The sequence below is a fragment of the Chrysochloris asiatica genome, unplaced genomic scaffold (genome assembly GCF_000296735.1).
Source record: "Chrysochloris asiatica unplaced genomic scaffold, ChrAsi1.0 scaffold00200, whole genome shotgun sequence".
NCBI classification, from domain to species: Eukaryota; Metazoa; Chordata; class Mammalia; order Afrosoricida; family Chrysochloridae; genus Chrysochloris; species Chrysochloris asiatica.
The window spans coordinates 1,171,415-1,195,796 of record NW_006408718.1 but is presented as its reverse complement, the minus strand read 5'-3'; the positions used below and the strand labels follow the sequence as shown (position 1 = coordinate 1,195,796).

The 24,382-nt window shown below is 41.6% G+C and overlaps 1 protein-coding gene across 3 annotated transcripts in view; it reads left to right on the top strand.

Moving 5' to 3' along the window:
- LDB2 (LIM domain binding 2) overlaps nucleotides 1-24,382 on the top strand; it is a 602,558-nt gene that overhangs the window by 484,528 nt on the left and 93,648 nt on the right. For all 3 annotated transcript variants that reach the window (XM_006872482.1, XM_006872483.1, XM_006872484.1), the window contains exons 4-5: nucleotides 6,041-6,163; nucleotides 11,759-11,842. In XM_006872482.1, coding sequence (XP_006872544.1) covers nucleotides 6,041-6,163; nucleotides 11,759-11,842 — 207 coding nt within the window. The remainder of the gene's footprint in view (nucleotides 1-6,040; nucleotides 6,164-11,758; nucleotides 11,843-24,382) is intronic.

The window sequence follows — 24,382 nt, the reverse complement described above, 5'->3', positions numbered from 1 at the left end:
ATGCTAAGAAGCACAGATTGAAGAGGAATGGCATAAGCATGTGAATGTTGGACAATTAATAAGCAAGATCATAGAAGAATTGATGCATTTGAATGATGGTTCTAGAGAAGAAAATTAAAAGTAGCATGAACCACCAGAAGAACAAACAAATCTGTCTTGGAAGAAGTGTAGTCAGAATGCTCCCTCGAAGTAAGGAGGTTAAGACTTCAAGACTTTTTGTCTCATATTTTGGACATATTATCCAGATGGATCAATCCCTAAAGAAGAACATCATGCTTGGTAAAGTGGAGGAGGGTCAGTGAAAGAGTGGAAGACCCCCATGAGATGGATTGGCACAGGAGCAGCAATGGGGGCTCAAACATGGCAGCAATTGTGTGAATGGTACAGGACCAAGTGGTATTTTGTAATGTTGTGCAGCAATGCGCTGAGTTGGAACTCACACAACGACACCTAGCAACAACAGAGTTTCTTCACAAACTTTTATGAAAAGTTCTCTATGTGTCTATGTCTACATCTGTATAAACAGAGATGCGGCACAACAGGATGATGCGTTGGACCATTCATACCCACCAGCCACTCCTCGGAAACCCTACACAAGATCGCTATGGGCCAGAACCGACTGGATGACTCATAACAACAACACACACAAGAGGAGTTAAAAAAGTTAATGTAAGAATTTCTCCATTTTTTCCTACAAAGATTTTGAAGTCCCTTCATATATACACATAATATTTATACTATGACACTATGACTGCCGTCCTGAGCTCTGACATAGTAACAAGTTTGAGGACGATATCGTATCAACCCGTTTCATTCTGTTCTGCTTAGTGTTGCTGTGAGTCGGAACCAGTTCAACAGCACCAAACAATAACAACACATATGCATTAGACATGTGATGTATCTCTAAACAATCTACCATGAGCTTCAAGAGATTGTTCATCTAAAAGCACTATCCCATATTTGCTATTGCTGATATGAAAGCCAAGGAAATTAAAGAAACATTCCAATAATACATTCAGCGTTATTTCTTAAAGGTCGTCTGAGAGTCGACGTATTATACGGTCAATATTCTTTTACAATCAGTCAAAGAACAAAAAGGGTTAAAAACCCACCCGTTAGTTTGAGAAATGTTCTTTTTTAGTTCCCTTGTTCCTGGCCTAGTCTCAAGCTAGCACGTGATTGCTGAATGCCTGTCAGCCTCTTTCTTGTTGATCCTCTGGAGACCATCTGTGCTGGGGGCATTGATTAGAGTGTGTCTGCTGGGATTACATCTTTTCTGTTGCCATGCCAACTAATCAGCTGATTTTGGTTACCACAGAAACAAAATGTCAGAGCTCATAGCACAGTAACATGAATTCAGTACAACAGAAAATGTTTTCTTAATTGGGGACCCTTTTGATTTTGGATTACAAGTGAAAGGCAGCTTAAGAAAAAAAAAAAAAAAAACTAACTTTAGATAAAGGTTGCATTAATTGTATTGATTCAGAGGAATACACCAAATTTTTCTAAAAAGAGAAAACATCACTTTCCCTTTTTAAGCTATGCCCACTTTTTTTTTCCCGTTTCAGAACAAGGAATGTATGTTCTGAAAACCACTCAAGGAGTATTGGAGCAAGGTGCCCATGCACCTCTTATTCCTTTGCTGATGGTTGTATATAAAATAAATTGCAAAACCTTTGGTTTCCTTTCATTTCTATGGTGGGGGCGGGTGGGGGCAGAAAGGCAGCATAGGGCTTGGGAAAATGCTGTGGGAGTAATTACTTGGCGAAGACCATGTATGACCAGAATTCTCCCTAATCCATTTATTCAAAGAACTCATCCTATTTTCTTTAAAGGAAGTATCCAACACAGTCAACTCACATTCTGTGCTAAGAATTGTGGTCTTACACATGACATTCCTTAGATAAAGCTTAGTCCTCAGTTATGAACGAGGAAGGAGGAGCCCGATATGTGTGACAACTTTCTATTTTGTAGACCTGTATCAGTTTGATGACAAGATGGGTGCTCAACTGGTTTGCCATTCTACAATAAGCAAGGAAAACAACAAAACTTGTCCTTATAGTTGATCCGAATGCAAGTTGTTAGGTACCATTGAGTTGGTTCCAACTCACAGAGGCCCTGTGTACAACAGAACAAAACTCGGCCTGGGCCTACACCCACCTAGCAATTATTATCAGGTTTGAGTTGATTGCTGCATTCGCTGTGCCAGTTCATCTCATTGAAAGTTCCTCTTTTGTCACTGCCTGCTGTAAACACTGGACTTCCAGGTCAGTTTGAATTACAAAGTTGGTAGTTCAAACCAACCAGCCACTCCTAGGAAACCCCATACACAGTTGCTGTGAGTCAGAACCGACTTGATGGCACTTAACAACAACAACAACTACTACTTCTACTTTACCAGGAGTTCTGGTGTAGTACAATTGGGAAAGTGCAAGACTACCAACTACTAGGTCAGTGGTTCAAAACCCACAACTCATTCCTTGGAAACCGTATGCAGGCTTTCTATGAGTGGGAACCAACTCCACAGTACTTACCAACAACTACTTTACCGCCCATGATGCTCTTCTCCAGAACTACTCTACCGCCCACGATGCTCTTCTCCAGAATTACTCTACCGACCACGATGCTCTTCTCCAGAACTACTTTACCAAGCATGATGTCCTTGTTCTTCGCCAGGGACTGCTCCTTCTTGATAACATGCTTCTCAATATGAACCTTTACTCCAGTAGACATAAGTCTGAGGAGTCCTGTATGGTGCTGTAGGTTAAGCACTGGTCTGCTAACTAAAAGACTGTTGGTTCAAATCCACCAGCTGCTTCTTGGAAACCCTATACAGGGTCGTTGTTGTTGTTGTTGTGAAGTGCCGTCGAGTCGATTCCGACCCATAGCGACCCTGTATAGGGTTTCCAAGGAGTGACTGGTGAGCTTGAATCACTGACCTTGCCGTTCAAACGGCTTTGCAGTCTGACGCATTAGCCCACAGCGCCACACCAGGACTCCATACAGGGTCGCTATGTGTCAACTAAATGGCACTTAACAACAATAGAAATAAGCCAGAACTTCTATCTGCCCTGGGTGTGTGGTTCACATATATAAAGCAAACAGAATAGATAATAAAGAAGCATGACGTTTACCTGGGCTAATATTTATTTAAAGATCCAATAATTCCCTCTTTTAAAAAGGGCTTGCAGCATCCCATATTCCTGTCCTATATTGTCAGGACATTTCACTCATAATGGTTGGCTGTGGTTACCTCTCTGCTGTGAAAGTTGTACCACAAGTGGCTTCTGTCACACAAACATCCAGGGAGAAATGTGTGACTTCATTGCTGTGTAATCTTTTTGAAAACCTTGGTATACTGATTCGGTGACACTAAAGATTTCATCTGGCCAATGCGTTCAATCAACTCTCATAGCTAAGATGCTACAAGGAACACTCTGAAAGCCACTCAAGGAGTATTGGGGAAAGGTGGCCAGGTGCCTGAAGTTACCCACCGAGTCTGCTAATTGGATCCAAGGTAGAGGTCTTCATCCAGATTACCAATAATCATCTTTCAGTGCTTCTGAGCCTTGGATAAACCTCAGTGGCCACTGTTAACAGCATCTTATTTGACAAGTGTCCTATCACATTTGTCAGGATTTATTTTATCCTAGTTTTGTCTTTTTTCTAGAAAATGTTATCTTCAATTAGATCGAGTGCATATAAAGCACCTAACCAGTGTCCAGAACCTAGCTGGAACTCAAAACTTGAGGGCCTTTTACTAACTTTACAACAGAGACAGTGTTCTGAAGATGTCAGAAAAGTTTGAAATAAATTGTTAGTCATATTGTCGGCCTTAAGTTTTACAAGTGAGCACATTCCTGATTTAGTTCATTGTCATTTATTTTAACTTTGTGGTGTAATGAATGTCATAGTACTCAGTTTTAGACAAGGTGATCTCCTATTGAAAAACTCCTATCCGGAAACCCAGCAAGTTAAAACTGATACAGCTGAAGAGCCAAAAAAACAAACCATCAGACAATTCAGACTCACAGAGACCCTACAGGACAGGGTCAAACGAAACCCTCATAAGGTTTCCAAAGCTGGCAACTTTATGGAAATAGACTGCTGCATCTGTCATGGAGAGGCTGGTGGGTTCGAAACACTAACCTTCTAGTTCACAGCTAAGCACTTAACCGTGGCACCACCAGGGCTCTTAAAATGGAAGGTGCTGTGGTTGAACTCAGGAGATGTTCAGGAGCTCGGAGTCCATGTGGAGGTCCAGCGTCCTCCCAGCAGACCCCCGTGAGATGACTGCCGTGAACCACTAAACCCCATCTGGGAATTTCTGACAACCTCTGGTCTAGGACTCTGTTCTTTTTGGCTATGCTTCTTTGTTGTCTAATGCTATCATTTACTATGATCTTAATATGTGCTAGGTATGTATGATACTAGGTTATCTCCACACATCATTTCATGCCCCGACCCAAAGATATTCTTATCGCCCTTTTATGGGTGAGATAGCTGAAACTTAGAGAATTCATCTGATTTTCCAAAAGGTCCAACATGAGCAAAAAGTTGAGCCAGGATCTAAATCTAACAACATCAAATGCCAAAGCCTCCCTCCACTGCTTGTCACAGCTTTCCCGAAAGAAACTTGGACTGATCAAAGAGCTGTAATTAGTTAAACTGACTGGACCTACGTGCTATGACCACTTTGTATCTTATGATAGAAAATGTAAATGATGACCATCTTCTTCCAGTTCAAAGTCCTGAACGTGAAAGAAGAAGGTGAAAACCACATCCTAAAACAGGATTTGCATCTCAAAATAAAAAACATCAAAAGTTACACTGTCACTCATCACACCATGAGGGAAGAGCGCATCAGACATTTCATTATGCTTCAGTAATAATGTTACTTTCATGTTGTTGTAAGTGCCGTCAAGTAGGCTCCAACCCATAGTGACCTTGTATAGGGTTTCCAAGGAACAGCTGGTGAGCTTGAACCACCAACCTAGATGTTCAAATGGCTTTGCAGCCTGGCACATTCACCCACAGTGCCACAAATGCTCCACAGGCTGGCCCTTGATGGGAATTCTGTCTTTAGGAAGCAGTGTTTGCCATAACTCTAGGCAAGACTCTTCTGCGCAGCAGCTGATCCCCACTGGCTGGGGTTAAGCATTGCCCTCTGGAATTTCTCTTTGGTAACCTTGTAGTCCTGGGGTGGTGCTGTAAGATAATCACTAGAATACTAACCACAAGGCAGGCAGTTCAAATCCACCAACCACTCCTTGGAAACCCTAGACAGGATCGTTATGAGTCAGAACCTGCTCTACTGCACTTAACAGTAACAGCCACCTTACAGTAATTATCTGTTCATTATGAATCCTTTTATTGGATACATTCTCCCAAAGTAGGAGAACTAAGATTAGAATGAGAGCTCAGCTTTGATGGTAAAAGATGGATAAAAGTGGAAGAAACAGTAGGAAATGATAAAAGGATACCATTTTGGGGAGTATTGTCAGGAGGGACCAGTTGCTGGAGAAGGATATCATGTTTAGTAAGGTGGAGGGTCAGAGAAAAAGAGGAAGACCCCCAATGAGATGAATTGGCCAAGTGGCAGCATCGATGGACTCAAGCATGGCAACAGTAATGAGGTTGGCCCAGGATGGGGCAGTGTTTTGTTCTACTGTGCATAAGGTCGCTATGAGCCAGTACTGACTCAATGGCACCTAACAACAACAACAATTGGCAGGAGATTTTGATACAATAGTTCTATAACATGGATTTGATCCCATAGAGACTAAAGAGAAAACAAGTCCATCAAGTTTCAGGAGCTCACGTGATTCATGATCAATAAAGCTGGCTTTTGAACCTATGGCTATTGGGACAATGATTCCAGCATTTATGCTTGCTCCGGTATGGCCTGAATAAACCTCTTGGCCCAAACACAACCCTGCCAAAGTGCAGTCAGGGAGACCCCATGGAGCAGCTGATGTGTGAAGTCATAAACTCTGGTGTTAAGCCGATCACAAATAACTGCGTTGTTTGTTGTTTTCAGGTATGTACAGAAGGCAGACTGATCTTGGAGTTCACCTTTGATGATCTCATGAGAATTAAAACATGGCACTTTACCATCAGACAATACAGAGAATTAGTCCCAAGAAGCATTCTAGCCATGCATGTAAGTAATTTCATTTCTATTTTACTTTCTTTGTTTTTTTTTTTTCCATATTTTACTCAAGGGGAAAAGCCCAGTTCTCCCTCAGTGAAAGAATTCCACGCTTTAGGTAATTAACTTTAAATTATTGAATTTTCCCCTTAACCATTTTAATCCACAGGCTGTATTTTGCTTTTATTTATTTCTGAGTCTGGTGTTTTGTGAGACTGTTTTCCATATATTATTATTTTAAACTTAATGTTGAGGTTACCTCCATAAACCCTTGTACTTTCCTTAAATTCCATCCAGCCAGTATCAAATATTACTCCGCCTGGGCTAATAAACATGTTATGTATGTCTAGGGAAGAAAATAAATAAGAAAAACAGTTTCCAGTTTTGATTAGAACCATCTGACAAGACTTGGGTCTTGTGGGTCTCAAATCTGTATTGGTAGGACTCAGTTCTTTCTGACGATGGGGTTGGAATCAAAGTGGAATGTTTTGGGTTCTCTTGGCTTTACTTAGTCATTAATCACATCATATTTATTGAATGTTAGGTCTGAGTTGATGCCAAATGGAAGAGATATTTTAAAGGTACAGCTGATAGAAACTAGTGAGCTATAATCCCTGACGAAGGAGACAAAAGGTATTAACTTACTAAGGACAGATTCATCTCATCGTCTTTTCAATCACCTTATACACATGCGAAATTTGTAAAGTGAAAAAGAAAGAAAAATGGATTCATTTCAGCTGGACTGTTGGCAAACAGTGTTGAATATACCTTGGACTGCCAAAAGAATGAACACATCAGCCTTAGAAGATGAGTGTTGTTTAGAAGCAGGAATGGCAAGATTTCTACTGGCTTACTTTGAACTTGGTCACTTGCTACACTGGTAGCGTAGTGGTTACGGATCGGGCTGTGAACCTTAAGGTCAGCAGTTCGAAACTACCAGCCGCTCCGCGGGAGAAAGATGAGGCTTTCTACTCCCGTAAAGATTTACACCCTCGGAAACCCTGTACAGGGTCGCTATGGGTCGGAACCGACTTGACGGCACTTAACAACAACAACAACTTGCTACAAAAGGCATTATTTGGAAAAATACAGGGCCGATGACAATGAGGAAACCATCAATGGCCTGGATTGGCGCAGTGACCACACAGTGGACCCAAACATACCAGCCAGTGATCGTGAAGATGGCGCAAGCTTGGGGACCATTTAGTTTTGCTATACGAAGGTGGCCAAGAATTGGAACCCACTTAATGGTAACTCACAACAACAACATACTGCATGATATTCACTGGGAGAATTCCCCCTTTCCATGAAGCTCACTGTTGTTTTGTTGGGTCAGTTCCAATGAAGAGTGAACCTGTGTACAACAGAACAAAACACTGCCCAGTCCTGCTCCATATTCACAGTTGTTACCTTTGTGCCCATTGTTTCGGCCATTGTGTCACTCTATCGAATTTTCAAGTCTTTCTTTTTTTCATTGATCTCTACTTTTTTAGGGATTGGTCTCTCCTGAGCACTTCTCCAATGCATGACAAAGGCTCATCATCCTCGCTTCTAAAGTTTCTAAATTTTTTACTATACTTCTTCCAAGGCAGATTAGCTTGGTCTTTGGTACTTTCATATTCTTGCCAGCACCATTAACTCAAATACATTGATTCTTCCGTGATCTTCTTTATTCATGATCTAACTTTCACATGCATATGAGAAAATTGAAAATGCCATGGCTTGGAGCCAGCACACCTTAGTCCTCAGACTGACATCTTTGCTCTTTAACTCCTTAAAGAAGTCTTTTGCAGCAGATTTGTCTAATGCTATATATTATTTGATTCTTCACTGGTACTTCCATGAGTGTTGATTGTGGATCCAATTATACTGAAATATTTGACAATTTCTATATTTTCATGAATGTGACCTGGGTTATAAACCTTACGTGTGACCACCATCCATCTGAAATAACAAAAAAGTAGCAATTCTTAGGCACTTACTATGTCAGGCCTGACACTGCACATTTCATATACATTATTATATTTAATATGCAGTTACTCAAATAGATGGGTTGTGATCCATTCCTTTTTCAGCGGTGGGAAACTGAGTGTCAGAGGGCTACAGTAAATGGCCCAATATTTTTCAGCATGTTAGTGGCCAAATCAAGATTTCAACCTAGTGAGTTTTGACTCTAAACCCACGCTGTTAAGCCCACTGTCTCTCAACTAACTGACTCCAGCCTGTCCCTGTAGGATTCAATCCTCAACCCTCTCCCCTGTTTTTGCTCTTCCCACTGACCTGTGTTATCTGCTGTAAAATGACCACACACTCATTATTTCTGACCACCCACACTCAAATCTGTTTCCGTTTCAAAGTCCGGTTCCAGTTCTCTGCTGTCTTTGTCGCAGTCTGAGATATCTACTCAGTCCTCTACTAATGGACAGGTTGATGGCAAAGGGGAGTTTGGGAAACCTGGATTCTAGAAATAGATGGCATAGATTTGTATGCCTGGTCTTATGTGACCTTGGGCAAATGAGATGGCATCTCTGTGTCTCCAAATCCATAAAATGGGTGCAATAATGGAACCTGCGTCAGAGCATGGGTTTGAAGATGAAAGGAGTTAATACACATAACGCACTTAGAATAGTGACTGGCACATAGTAGGTCCTCAGGAGCTGTTGGCCATTGGCCAACAGCATCAGCATCAACAGAACCATCCTTCTACCATGCTAAACGGTAAAGTCAGTTTGAGCTGCAGGTTAGTGGTTCAAATTCACCAGCCATTCCTTGGAAGCCCTGTATAAGGTCACTGTGGGTCAGCACCAACTCGACGGCATTTAATAACTTATTTATTATTTTCCTGGTGTGACACTGTAGGATAAGTAATACTAGGTTAATGGTTCAAACCTACCAGTCACTCTTTGAAAACCCTATGCAGGGTTGCTATGAGCTGGAACCAACTCAATCGAACTTAACAACAAAAGAATATTCATTATTATTCTATTTTCCAAGTGAAATGCAAACTTGTTGAGGTCAGCTGTGTCTACTTGAACACTCTCTCGAGGACCAACTCTTCCTGACCCAAAGTCCACCAAAGACCTCTTTTCAAGAAGTTGACATGGAAACTGATACCATGTGACGTTTTGTCCTTATTATGTATATATGCATGCAAATGTATGTGTACTCGGTGGTACAAATGGAGAACATGTTTGGTGGTTAACCAAAGGCTCGGAAAATTACCCAATGGCACTTGATAAGAAAAGTCTGGCTATCTACTTCCAAAATAGCAGCCATTGGAAATCCTGGAGCAGTTTTATAACAACATACAAGGGGTTGCCCTGAGTCAGAATCAATTTGAAAACACCGACTGCCTGTTGACTAGGTATATGAATAAAACGAGTTGATAATACCAACGTGGGAAATATTAACTATAGAAAAGAACAAATTCAATGTTAAATATCAAGATAGTCTCAGGAACACAGAAATGAAAGCAATGAGATATTTACTTACTTATGCTTCCCTAAGGAAGCATAGTGGTGCCATAGGATAAACACTGGACTGTAACCCATAAGGTCAGAAGTTGAGCCCACCAGTCACTCCATGGAAGAAAGATGAGCCTCTCAGCTCCAACAAAGATTTGAAGCCTCGGAAACCCTATACTCGGTCTTGGAGTTGGAACTGACTCCACAGCACATAACAGCAATAACACCAACGTGTTTCCCTCTGTTTAGAGCCATTTTGTTTATACCGTTATTATTAGCTATCAAGTCTATTCTGACTCCTGGACCCCAGATGCGCAGAGTAGAGCTGCTTCAAAGGGTTTTCAAGCAGATCATCAGACCTGTCTTCCAAGACACCTCTGGGTAGGTTTGAACCATCAACCTTTCAGTTAGTAGTCCAAGTATAAACATTTACACCACCCAGGGACTACAATTTGCTTACACTAATGAAGAAAGACCGAAAGGCTAACAATAAGGAACTTCAGCCAAGAGACTCGGGTTTTGTTTAGGTTTTTTTGGCTTTCTGTTCCTGTAAAGAATTTTTTTTTTTTTTTACTTTTTAATGTTTTATTCTGAAGTATGTGATAGTTTACATGGGAGAACATTACTTTTACATTCATCCTGTCATATATTGTTTCATTGCCATGGTTGCAATCCCCTGCATGCATCATCAACCAACCAAAGTGTACACCCTGCAAACCTGCCCCCTGGTCATCAGCACATAACCCCTCTCCCTCTCTGGATCTAAAGTCCTCAGCCGCTCCATCTCTCCATATCATAGTCTCTGCCTCCATCTCTGGCATCACTGATTCTCTGGGCAGGGCCCTCCACTCCGTTCTTCTCCCTTGATGGTCCCAGGGACTTCTGCTCCTAGACTACAAAGTTAATCACTCCCTTCCTTTTTCTCCAAAGTGTCTACCTTTACATTTCCAATCCTCACAGTCAATCCTGATAACAATTATTCACTATTGTACCACAAGAGACCTATTCCCATCTCCTTTAATCATCCCCACCCAGACACATTGGATACTACCCAGTGGAGATTCTACCTTCCTTTGTGCCCTCTGGATCTAGGCTTCTTCTTGAAAGCTTGTAAGCCAGTCACTTCTAGCTTTTGGAGACTTGTTTTAAAAGGAAATCAAGAAAGGGTTTTCATCTTTTCTTGCCAAACCGAATTTTGGGTAGCCTATGGAGCTGTCTGGAGTCCTGATGTGGTGCTGTGGGTTAATGCACCAGACTGCAAAGCCATTTGACCTTCAAGATGGGTGGCTTAAGCCCACCAGCTACTCCTTGGAAACCCTATACAGGGTCGCTCTGGGTTGGAACCGACTCTACGGCACTTCACCACAACAACAGCATGGAGCTGCCTACCCGTTTCTTAAATGTAGTGGAGAGTTTGGAAGGTGTGATGGTTACCTTTCCCCATCCAGCTGAGTAAAACCAGTGTGGAGATCAATTTCCAGTGTTATAAATGAGGAAGAGAGTTAGTTTTTCATAGCTCTGGCCAGTCCTTGACTCCAAGCTTATGAAAGCAGGAGTACTATCCCAGCATGAAGCTGAGGTCAGCCTTAGGCCTGGTCCTGCCATCGCCAATGAGTGACTTCCATGCCTCCCAGCATAACTTAATGACCCAGAACCTCCCAGAGAAGAAGGGGAGCCGTCGACCCCAAGAACCGAGATCACATTTGAATCAGTTTGGTTGCACCAGACAATGGACCTTACACAACTATTTGAACTTTTCCTTGAATGTTATTTACAAGTGTCTTCAACACGCAAATTAACTCAGTTCCAGCAACCTTTGTTGTTATTAGATGCTGTGGACTCACAGAGACCCTGCACAATACAACTAAACACAGCCGGGTCCTGCGCTATCCTCACCATGGTTATATTTAAGCCACTGTGTCAGTCCGTCTCATTGGGGATCTTCTTCTTTTCCTTTTTGTTGTTGCACCCCCCCTCCCCCCACTTTACCAAACACAATGTCCTTTACTGACAATTGCCCTTAGTGAATAATTGGCGATGATATTCTTGCATTTCTTAGCAGCTGTAACAGTTTCATATTTTCTTGGAATATTTTACATGAGTAAATAGATGATTTTTTTTTTTTTCCTCTCTCTCTCTTTAGGCACAAGATCCCCAGGTCCTGGATCAGCTGTCCAAAAACATCACCAGGATGGGGCTAACCAATTTCACCCTCAACTACCTCAGGGTAGGACCAAGTTGAATGATTTTCTTTCCTAGTGAGTTCGGAAAATGCTTGAACAGTTTCTCTGCACATTGAACCAAGAGGTTACAATGAGGTGCTAGGTAACACACTAACACAATGTATGTGCCCTGCACTAGGGTGTGTGTGAGAATGTATGTATGCATATATGTGTATGTTCAGTGGAAGATAGTGTTTAAATAGCACATCCTCTCTATGTTTGTATGGCTCTCGGAATCAATTATCCAAAGGCTAGAAATGCTACTCTCTGATAAAATGTTCTGGCACTACTTCCTTCTGGTTGTTGTGGGTTGGCAATGCCCTGCTGTAGAGTTCATTGTCTCTGGGGCCCATTGTCTCTGAGGAGAACTGGAGAGCCTGGTAGAGACACAGGTCATAATGATTGAGTCTCCAAAAGAGATTCCATCCCAAAGCTGTTGACACATTCCAGACTTCTTAAGCGCTCTCTGTGTAACATGCAATGGGACTTTCTGGTTTGGAAAACGTCAGATTTTAATTTTAAAATTTAAGGGTTTTAGGCAACATGTCCTGCCTGTATGGTACGCATAGCTTCCATATTGGGTCTATATGGGTGTTGTGTATCTCACAGCTTTTAGAATGGAATTGTCATTGATGGATTGCATGTAGAGTGTATGGTTTCATTCATAAAGTAAACGTGTGCTACACAGTGAGCACATTCCACAGCCCTTTGCCTCTGAGATGCTGAATTCTTTCAGTGTTTGGTACCTCACTTCACTGGGGCCTCTCAGTCGTGCTTTATCCTTTAGAGCAGTCCAGGATTGTCGATGTTGCTTTATATTCACAGTCTTCTTTGTGCAACCATTTTGCACACATTGAAATGCAGAACTACATTGGAGAGCCTTGGTCTTCTGTGAATTAAGAATGATTCTGGTGATACTTCCATGTCACTCAAACAGTGAATCCTGAGCCACTCCATTGTGCGCAACACTAGACTAGTGATTCCAAGACGACAATTGTGGGACGTGCCATCAGGCAAGCTCCTCCTATGAAGGCAAACACAGAAAAGAGCTAATTATATATGGAACCGTGGTGTAAAACACAGACACCTTGTCAGAACCAGTCAGAGAAGGTTTCATGGAAGGGGTGGTACTTGAATAGAGTGTTGAAAAATGAGCAAAGCAAACGTCTTTCAGATTCCATGTTGCTCCCGCCTGACGTATACAAAATCACTGGCATAAATCACTGGCTCCTTTGCCAAAGATAATATCCTTGTAGATGAGGCAGTTCAAATAAGGGGCATAACACAGTGCCTGGAGACAGAAAGTGCCTAGTAAGTGTTTGTTGTTGTACTTTATCAAGCACCTACTATGTGTTTCTTGTTACTGTAGGTGTCACTTTGAGCAACATGATGCTTGAGCTCTCTTGCTACACTCTCTCATCCCTACTTTATTTCCCAACCTGGTTCAGCAGTGGGTTGACTTTTTTGCCTCCATGTCTTTGTTCTTCAATCTCTCATTCCTTCACTCACTCATCTAGTGATTGATGCACAGACCTTTAATCCAGCCAGTTCTATATCCCTGGCAGTGTGAACCCTAGGAGGGCAATGGTTAAGCACAAGCAACTGAAAAGTCAGCTGTTTGAACCCACCAGCTGCTTCACAGGAGAAAAGACCTATGCACAACAGAATGAAACACTGCCCAGTCCTGGGCCAACCTCACAATTGTTGCCACACTTGAGCCCATTGATGCTGCCACTTTGCTAATCCATCTTGTTGGGGGTCTTCCTCTTTTTCTCTGATCCTCCACCTTACCAAACATGATATCCTTCTCCAGTGACTGGTCCCTCCTGACAATATGTCCAAAGTATGAGAGACGAAGTTTGGCCATCTTGACCTCCAAGGAGCACTCTGGCTTCACTTCTTCCAACACAGATCTGTTGGTTCTTTTGGCAGTCCATGGTACTTTCAGTATTCTCCTCCAACACCATTACTCAAAGGCATCAATTCTTCTACGATCTTCCTTATTCACTGTCCAGCTTTTGCATCCATATGAGGTTACTGAAAATACCATGGCTTGGGTCAGGCGCGCCTTAGTCCTCAAGCTGACATCTTTGCTCTTCAACACTTTAAAAAGGTCTTGCGAAGCAGATTTGCCTAATGCAATATGTCGTTTGATTTCTTGACTGCTGCTTCCATGAGTGTTGATAGTCCTGGCCATATGCCAGATGCAGGGATTGAAAATTTCATCCTCAAGGTGGTGCTCATGAGCTCCTTGACTGCATAGGTGAAGTATCAAAATGGCAAACCATAGCCATGGTCTGGCCCTGGAGTCAATTTCAGCTCTCGGCGGGCCCCTGTGTTAAAGAGTAGAGTACTCTGTAGGGTTTTCTTGTCTGTCATCTTTACAAAGCAGTCCTGGTGGCACAGTGATTAAGCACGCAGCAGCTAACCAAAAGGTTGGAACTTCAAACCTACCAACAGGAGAGACGATCTGACAGTCTGCTTTTGTAAAGATTATGGCCAGGACACCCTATAGGGAAGTATTGCTCAGTGACATGGGGTCACTGTGAGTGAAAATTGACAGCACTGCCCCTAACAACAGTCTCATTGGAAGTAGATGCCCAGACCTTTCTTCTGCTGCATTGCTGGTTGGGATCAAACTGCCAGCCTTTAGGTTAGTAGTCAAGCACAAAATGTGTGGCATCCAGGATGTCAAGTGAGGTGCAGTCAGTCAATCAGCTTATGATTCCAGCAAGCTGTGGTGACATGAAGGGACACGCGAGACTCAGAGAAGCCCAGCGAAGGATCCCAGGGAAGGGGCTCGGGTTATGGTGTCAGGATGAAAGAGACACTACCCCCTAGTCAATCTCTGAGACACCTGACAGGTCATGGTTAAGAAGAATCTCAAACTCAGTGACCTAAACCAGTGTCCATAGGTTCCCATACTCCAGCCTGGCCTGAATACTGGTCACTAAGAATGACCCACAAAGATGAGTTCATCTGTTCAGAACCACAATTGCAGAATCCCCCCAGGAATCTCATCATTGAGTATTTGCATGACAGTTGAACAATCACAAAACGATATTGTGTTACATGCCATCCAGTTTGTTACAACTCATTGTGACCCTCACATACAACAGAACAAAACACTGCCTAGTCCTACACTGTCCTCAGAATCCATGTTAGTCTTGAGCCATTGGTGCAGCACTATGTCAATCCATCTCATTGAGGGTCTTCTTTTTGTTGTTGTTCTTTTGGTGGGGGTTTTTTAAGTCAACTTTTCCAAATATAATGTCCTTTTCCAGGAACTGATCCCTCCTGATAATGTGTCCAAAGTACATGAGACAAAGTCTCTCCATTCTGGCTTCTAAAGAGCCATCCAGTATAGCTTCCAGCATCCCACAAGCTACCCCAGGCCAACAAACTACAGGAGTGTGGTGGGATCATAAAGGATGTCCGTTAGTAAAATTGCCTGGAACCTGAAACTCCCTGTGATATGAGGACCCAGCCATTGCCTTGAACCTCAGAAGTATTGTTCTCCAGCACTGTTCAAACAGAAGCTTCAATAACTAATCCCTCTATTGGAAAAAGACGTCAGAGAAGTAGGTCACAAAATCTGAATTCATGGCCTTCTAAATTCTTTCTAGATGTTAGAAACCAAAGCTTCCTGCTTTGGGAAGGAGCGATTGAGATTTTAAATAATACCACAGCCAACTAAATTTTCATATGCTGCATCTTCCAGCTGTAAGATTAAGCAATCCAGAAAGTAAGCAATTACAGTCATCTAGCTGTCTGGAAGAGTTGTTTATTCCTCTGAAATTCTGAAGCATCCTCATGGTTAGAAGATGCGCAGAGCTGACCCAAAGGCAGCTCTCACCATTGGAGGGAGAGCCAGGTGAAACACAGCAGCCAGCCGGACTTTGCATGTTGTCATAGAAGGTAGAGGATACAGCTGACCTCCGGAGCTCACCTGCCAGCGCTTTGGAGGTAGCTCCGTGACCTGGTGCATTTGAAGTGACAACAAGAACAGCTGTTGTCATTTAACTTGGATTGTCAGATTGCCTACATCCTTTCCCGCCGCCTCCTGGCATTAACAAGGTTATGGAGGTTCTCTGGGCCAAGAGATGCGAATGTGTCTGACTATGATGATGACTGACTTGCCCGTCTCAGGGGAGGTTTTGCTGGAGGTTACTGAGTGGGAATTGCACTCTGATGAAGTATAGTCTCACTTCCTCGGGGGGCCGCCTCTGTGACCTCTGGGAGGCTGAGGCTTGCTGAATTAAGGAACACTGTGATGGTTTTGAGGCTGGGGCTGGGAACAAGTCTAGAGAGCAAAGAAATCAGTGCAACATAGTTGGGTGGCACAAATGGCTAATGGTCGAGAGGTTGTCAGTTCAAACCCACCCAGGGGTGCAGAAGACAGGCATGATGATCTGCTTCTTAAAGGTTCCAACATTGAAAACCCTATGCAGCCGTTCCACTCTGCACACACGGGTTCAGCAAGAGTCAGAACTGCTTTAAGAGCAACAGTGACAGGTAAGGTTATGTGTCTACTCAGCTTCCAAGCAGTCTCAGTGGTTTAGCAGTTGTTGTTGTTGTTGTCAGGTGTCATCTAGTCGGAACCCACTCATAGCGACCCCATGCACAGCAGAAGTTAAGAGGCAATAATTCCTAATGATGAGGTCTACTATAATGTAATCATTCCCATAATGTGATCTGATGGGATCAGCCCTAATCTGGTCTAATCATCCTATGTATCGTAAATCTTCACTTCTCTGATGTTAATGAGGCCAGATGCAAATGACAGGATTAGGTTGTGTCTTGAGTCAGTCTCTTTGGAGATATAAATAGAGATAGACAAGCAAGCAGAGCTCAAAATGAACCTACTACCACCAAGATAGAAGAGCCAGAGTGGAGTGCATCCTTTAGACCTGGAATCCCTCTACTGTAAAGTTCAGGGAAGAATTGATGCCAAGACATATGGAGGTCTCAGAGTTATGCTGGGTCCAGAGATGTTGAAAGGATCCAAGGACCTTTCTCTAGAGATGATTCTCTGGATTCACACTTCTAGCCTCCTGCACTGTGGAAGAATGAATTGCTATTTGTTAAAGTCATCCATTTGTAATATTTTGTTATAACAGAGCTAGATACCTAAGACAAGAAGCATCTCCAGAAATAGGGTGGTGTGTGTGTTTCACCATGTGTGTTTCCAGTCTACTAGGAAGGGGCTGTTTCATATGTGAGACAATGCATCCCACCCCCACTCCACCCCCATTGACACAGTCTGTTGACTGGGAAGAAAGGCTGGGTGATCTACTTCCAAGAGTCAGTCACTGACTTCACTGTAGATCATAGCTGTTCCCTCTGTTACCAACCCATCATGAGAATAGTCCAAGACTGAGCGGAGTTCTGTCTCATTGTGCCTATGAGTCAGGGGTCAACTTAATGGCAACCAATGACAACTATAGCCATCAGCTCAACCTCAGTAACCTCAAGTCATTTGGACTTTTCCTGCTCTCCTACCACTCTGAGGCCACCCAGATCCTCCTGAATCTTACAAGTTCTACTATGTCCCATGTAGAGCACCAATGGATTTGGATTGGATTAAGTTGGATAGAAATTCATGCCATCCTCAAGGCTTATTGGTTCACCACCTCTTCTAAAACAATGTATTGGACTCAGTGTTCCCAGGAATCCCTGGACATGGTCTCCTTGAGAGATACTGGGTATGGGTTGAGTGTCAGCTAAAAAAGATATATTCAAATAGTAACCTCCAGGACCAGTAAAATAGTCTTTCCAGATATAGCAAGTTAACATAAGGTAATAAATACTGCATTAGAAAGGACCCTACTCCAGTATGGCTGGTGTCCTGAGAAAAAGGAGAGACACACAGACAGACAAGCACATGGAAGAAGGCCATGTGAAGACCTAGTCTGAAATTGGAATGATGCATCTACAAGCCAAGGACAGCTGATAACCACAAGAAACTAGAAGAGGTAAGGAAGGAGCCTCGGCTGAAGCCTACCAAAAGAGCACAGCCCACCGACACCTTGATTTCAAACATCAAACCTCCAGAATGGCAAGAGAACATCTGTTGTTTTAAGCTACCTAGTCTGAATATTTTGTTATGGCAGCACTGCAAAATGAAGACTGTTCTGGGTAAGAATTGCTTCACGCTTTGTCTCTAGACTCTGAGTAGCCCAGGACAGATCCCTTCTCTTACGTTTCCAGAGCCTCCCAAAGCCTGGTTCACAATAACCTACTACCACCAAGATAGAAGAGCCGGCAGTGGCATCTCAGGAAAGGTCTTCTAAATAGATGCAAGACTGGGTTAGTGATTTGAGAAATGGAAGACTACCTGGTGAATGAGATGAAAAGCTCAAATAGAATGAATATGAATGCGCTCCCTATACAGTTGTTGTTAGATGCAATTGAGTCAGTTCCATCTGATAGCAACCCTATGCACAACAGAACGAAGTCCCAGCTGGTAGTGTGCCATCCTCACAATTATTGTTGTGTTTGAGCCCATTGTGCTGCCACTGTGTCAATCCACTTTACCAAGCTTGATGCCCTTCCCCAAGGACTAGTGCCTCCTGACAACATGTCCAAAGTAAGAGAGATAAGCTTTACCATCCTTGTTCCGAAGGAGCACACTCTTTGGGCTTCTTCCTGTACATACTTGTCTGTTCAATATTCTTCACCAACACCATAATTTCAATGCCTTGAGTCTTCTCCAGTCTTTCTTAGTCATTGCCCAACTTTCGCATATGAGGAAATAGAAAATACCATGACTTTGGTCGGGTGCATCTTTGTCTATGAAGTGACATCTTTGTACTTTCCCACTTTAAAGAAGTCTGCTACAGCAGATATGGTCAATAAAATACATCATGCCATGAGCATTGATGGTGAATCCAAGCAAAATGAAGTCTTTGACAACTTCAATCTTTTCTCTATTTATCATGTTATTTATTGGTCCAGTTGTAAGGAGTTTTCTATTCTTTATATTGAGGTTTAATCTATATACTAAAGGCTGTAGAATGGATTATATAGAATGTCTATTCTTCTCCATAGCTTGTCAGGATCGACATAGTCAAAAGGCTTTGCATAGTTATAAAACTACAAGTAAACATCTTTCTGGTATTCTCTGCTTTCAGCCAAGATCCATCTGATGTCAGCAAGAATATTCCCCATTGCACTTTTCTTTGTGTCTGGGAGCTCTCTATCAATGTACTGCTGCAATTAGTTTTAAATTATCTCCCACAAAATTTTACTTGCATGGAATATAAATACTATTGCTCAATAATTCTGCATTGCATTGGGTCATCTTTCTTTGGAATAGGCAAATATGGATCTTTTCCAATTGGTTTGCCAGAAAGAATTTTTTTTCCTATCTGGAGAAGAGCCTCCAGACATGCATCAGTTTGTTGAAATATTTCAGTTGGTATTCCATCAATTCCAGGAGTCTTGTTTTTCCTGAATGTCTTCATTGCTGCTTGGACTTCTTCCTTTATTTAGTACCATTGAATCTCGATGATAGGTAACCTCCTGAAATGATTGAACACCAACCAATCAGTTTTCATAGTGACTCTGTGTATCCTTTCCATCTTCTTTTGATGTTTTCAGCATCATTTTAATATTTTACCTATAGAATCCTTGACTTTTTTTCTTCAGTTATCTCAGCTTGGGAAGTGTTGAGCATATTTTTTCTTTTGGATTTCTAACTCCAGGTATTTGCACATTTCATTATAATAATTTACTTTGTCTTCCCAAGCTGCCCTTTGAAATTTTCTATTCAGGAATTTTATTTCATGGTTTCTTCCAGTCACTTTAGCTTCTCTATGTTCAAGAGCAAGTTTCAGAGTCTCTTCTGACATCCATTTTGGTCTTTCATTTCTATCCTGTCTTTTTAATGTCCTTTTGCTTTCTTCCTCTATGATGTTCTTGATGTCATATGATGCTCTTGGCATCTTGATGCCTCAACTTTTAAGATCTTTAATTGTTAATGTTTAATACATCAAATCTGTTTTTGTTGTTAAGTGCCGTTGAGTTGATTCTGACCCATAGCAACCCAGTATGGGGTTTCCACGGAGCAGCTGGTGAGCTTGAACCACCAACTTTGAAGTTCAAATGGCTTTGCAGTCTGGCACATTAACCCACAGTGCCACACCAGTAATCTCCAATTCAGCTGAGATATACTCGAGGTCATAGTTTGGCTCTCATGGTCTTACTTTAATTTTCTTCAGCCTCAGCCTAAACTTGCATAGAGCAATTGATGATCTTTTCAACACTTGAAATCTGACCTTGTTTTGGCTAATGTTTATTAGCTTCTCCATCATCTCTTCCCACATATGTAGTCATTTGATTCCTGTGTCTTCCATCTGGTGATGGATGCTCACCTTTTATGTTGTTGAAAAAAAGGTATGTACAATGAATAAGTCATTGATCTTGCAAAATTCTATCATGGGATTTCTATCATCATTTCTGTCGCCAAGGCCATGTTTTTCATCTACTGACATTTCTTCTTTATTTCCAACTTTCACATTCCAATCACCAATAATTATCAGTGCATCTTGATTGCATCTTGGATCAATATCAGAGTGAAGAAGTTAGTAGAATTCTTCGATTTCATCATCACTGGCTTTAGTGGTTGGTGCATAAATTGAATAGTAATGGTATTAACTGGGCTTCCCTGCAGGCACATAAATGGATATTATCCTAAAACAGACTATTTTATTTCAAGATAGATATTGGAATGCTCTTTGTGATGATGAATGTGATGTCATTCCTCTTCAGTTTGTCATTCTCAGCACAGTAAACCATATGTGGTTGAATATGATCATCAGATTCAAAATCACCCAAATCAGTCTATTTCAGCTCACTAATGCCTAGGGGATGGATTGACACAGCGGGAGCAGCAAGGGGCTCAAATGTAACAATTGTGCGGTTGGCACAGGACTGGGCAGTGTTCCGTTCTGTTGTTCATAGGGTCGCTATGAGTTGGTACCTACTCGATGGCACTTAACAACAATGCCTAGGATGTCGATCCTTATGTATTCTTTGTCATATTTGATGGTTTCCAATTTTCCTGGATTCATGCTTAGTAAATTACACATTCCAACTACTAATGGATGTTTGCAGCTCATTCTTCTGATTGTGAATTATTTTCCATCAGAAAATGAAGGTACCATAAGCTTTACCCCATACATATCACTAAGGCCAGCTCGACTTTGAGGAGGCAGCCCTTCTTCAGTCGTATTTTAAGTGGCTTCCAACCTGAGAGGTTCATCTTTTGGCTATATATCAGACACAGTTCCACTGCTGTTCGGGAGATTTTCAATGGCTAATCATTTGGAAGTTGTCTGTGTCTCCTTCTTCCTAGTCTGTTTTAGTCTGGAAGCTCTGCTGAAAACTGTCCACCACCCTAGATATGGTACAGTACGATAAGCCTCAACCTCAAGATCACTTTGAACTGAAATCACTTAACCACAACAGAAGCTTCACAATGCAGGGACCCCCAGATCCAAAAAAACATACTCCGCTCCCAGCTCTCTTGGCAACCGACCCCTTTCTCTGCTCCCTCCTTACTCTTATTTCTAGTAAGATGAAAGGTTTTACAGGCCACACCCTTGGGAAACTCCCTTACTTATGGGATCAGGGTTGTGATGGGATAAAGGGTATTGCAGTCTACCTTTAATCCTCTTACTGGTTTATCATTCAGATCATATTGTGGGGCTGCATCAGATAGATAACTGCCCCATTACATCATTATCTAACTGCCAAACCACTGAGTATCATAGAAAAACAATCTGTTACGTATTTTGGAAGGACACAAGTCAATAAATGACAATATCTAAGGAGCATAAGAGTTGTCTAAATTTAGGAAATAAAAGAAAACATGGTATGAATATCTTTACTCTAGATATCTTTACTATGCAAAATTCCCACTTCAGTCCTCAGAATTTTCAGTGTTAGGTATGTTTTCTAATACTGCTAGTTTCACTTGATTTGAATCCAGATTTATTTTTTACTCTAAATATCATGCCTTTTCTCATTATTTTGGAAATACATTCTTTCAAGTCTTTGGGATACAATTTTTAATCAGTGATTCTTTGTGTCTATTTCCTCTGCCCAGATTTGTTTGATGCAGGAGCATAGAATATTTTAAAAATCATTTTGTGAAGCACAGCTTTAAAGCATCTTATTATCCTGTATTCCAGCCAAAAGATATTTTCATTGTGTTTTCATACATACATATGAATGATTTCTTGATAAATGTATTCAGTACATATACAATTTCTTAATGTTATTTGGGAAACAGGTAAGCATATTTCTACATAATCATATTGGCCACTTCTAATAGCTTCAATAGTGTGGTGATATGACAGGGTTTCATTATTTATCTACGGTTGGGCATCAAAGTCATATTCAAGTTTCTACTGTCAATAATATTGTAGTTAACCACCCTGGTGGGGGCCATGGTGGTTTCATGGTAAAATTCTCGCTATTCACATTGGAGACCCAGGTTTGATTTCTAGCTGAATACATTTGAAATATAGCCACCTCCTGTCTATCAGTGGAGATCTAAGTGTTGCTAATAAATAACATCATGGTACATGGAGAAAATATTGAAGTGGTCAAGAACTTCATTTTTCTTGGATTCGCCATCAACTCTCTTGGAAACAGCTGTTAAGAAATCAAATGACATACTGCATTGAGCAAATCTGCTGCACAAGACCTCTCTGAAGTGTTCAAGACCAAAGATGTCAGCTTGAGGACTCAGGTGTTCCTGACCCAAGCCATTGTATTGTCGATAACATCATCTGCATGTGAAAGTTGGACAGTGAATAAGAAAGAACGTAGAAGAATTGATGCATTTGAGTTATGTTATTGGAGAAGAATATTCAAGGTACCATGGACTGCCAGAAGAAAAAAAAATCTGTTCTGGCAGAAGTACAATTAGCATGCTTCTTAGAAGCCAAGATGGCTGGACTACATCGCTCATACTTTGGACATATTATCAAGACAAACCAGTCCCTAAAGAAGGACATTTTGCTTAGTAAAGTGGAGGATCAGTGATAAAGAGGAAGAACCCCAATGGGATGTATTTGCACAGTGACAACGGTAATGGGCTCAAGTATAGCAACAATTGTAAGGTTGGTGCGGGACCAGGCAGGGTTTTGTTCTGTTGTACTTAGGTTCTCTATGGGTTGGAACCCACTCAACGTCACCTAACAACAAAAGTGACACAGAACAAGGAGTCCGAGTAGTGTAGTGGATTACAAACTGGACTGCTAACCAACAGGTCAGCAATTTGAATCTACCAGTCATTCTGCAGGAGAAAGATGAGTCTTTCTGTTGCCATACAGATTTACAACCTTGGATACCCTATACAGGGTCACTATGAGTGGAAACCTACTCAGTGGCACACAACCACATGATGCTGGACTGATTTCAGTGGAGCTTCTGGACTAACACTGACTAGGAAAAAAGATCTGATCATTTACTTATGAAAATCAATGAAAACTTCATGAATCAGAGACGACTAGTACTGCTGTGCATTAGTAGGGCTGATCTGACAGAAGGTATCAACAAAGACCTTAGTCATCTCCCACTCTTAGCAGGGTTCCTTGCCAGTGTAAGGCTGCCTGTGGAGACCACATGGAAAAGCAAAATAGAGCTCTACTGGTTCTGAGAAATAAAGGTTCAAATGCTAACTCTTCCCTTACAAACTTTATAGCCTTAAGCAAATTGCTTAAATTCTCTGAACTCAATTTTCCACATCTGAAAATTGGGATGAATAATATCACTCACAAGGCTAAGTATTAAATGAGTCACCATAATGAAGAGTGTGGTGATATGCACTGGAGAGAGATGGTAAAGCTTGACTCCCAAGTAGACCACCCAAGAGCAGTTGGGCAGGGCTCAAAGTTCTCTTTTCCCACTTAGGTTTCAAATGGTACTGAATCACAGCCATAATTTCTCAGATCTTGTATTTCCTCATGTGTGAATAATTATGTATATTATGAAATAAAGTAACTATATCCCAGGTGAGGGTTAAAATGATAAAGTACTCTATGAACTCGAAATTACTATATCTGGAAGCCATCTCATCCTGCTTCTCATCTCCCATAGATTGGCCATGGCCTTGAGTTCTATTTTGAAATTCTGAATCCACCTGAGAGATCTAGAAAAAGATGAGAAATGATTGATTTGAAATGTTTTCCCAGGGACTATCAGGAGGGAGCTTGGGGCATCAATTTGCCACCCATGCCACAGAAGAAATGAGTCTGAAAATATATGCAGTAAGTGTTGGGCCATAAGCCTCAAGATCAGTAGTTCAAGCCCACCATCCACTTTGCAGTCTCATAAACTCTATACAGGGTTGCTAGGATACAAGGCACTTAACAAATGAAGTCATTATTATCAGGGCATTGCTGTTTTTATAGTAGAGTTCTTGTGATCTATACACGAGAACTTGATAGAATCTTGCAAGACCAAGGACTTTTTCATTTCAAATATCTTTTTCGTTGTTGTTTAAAAAGACAATTATACACATGGACTTCACC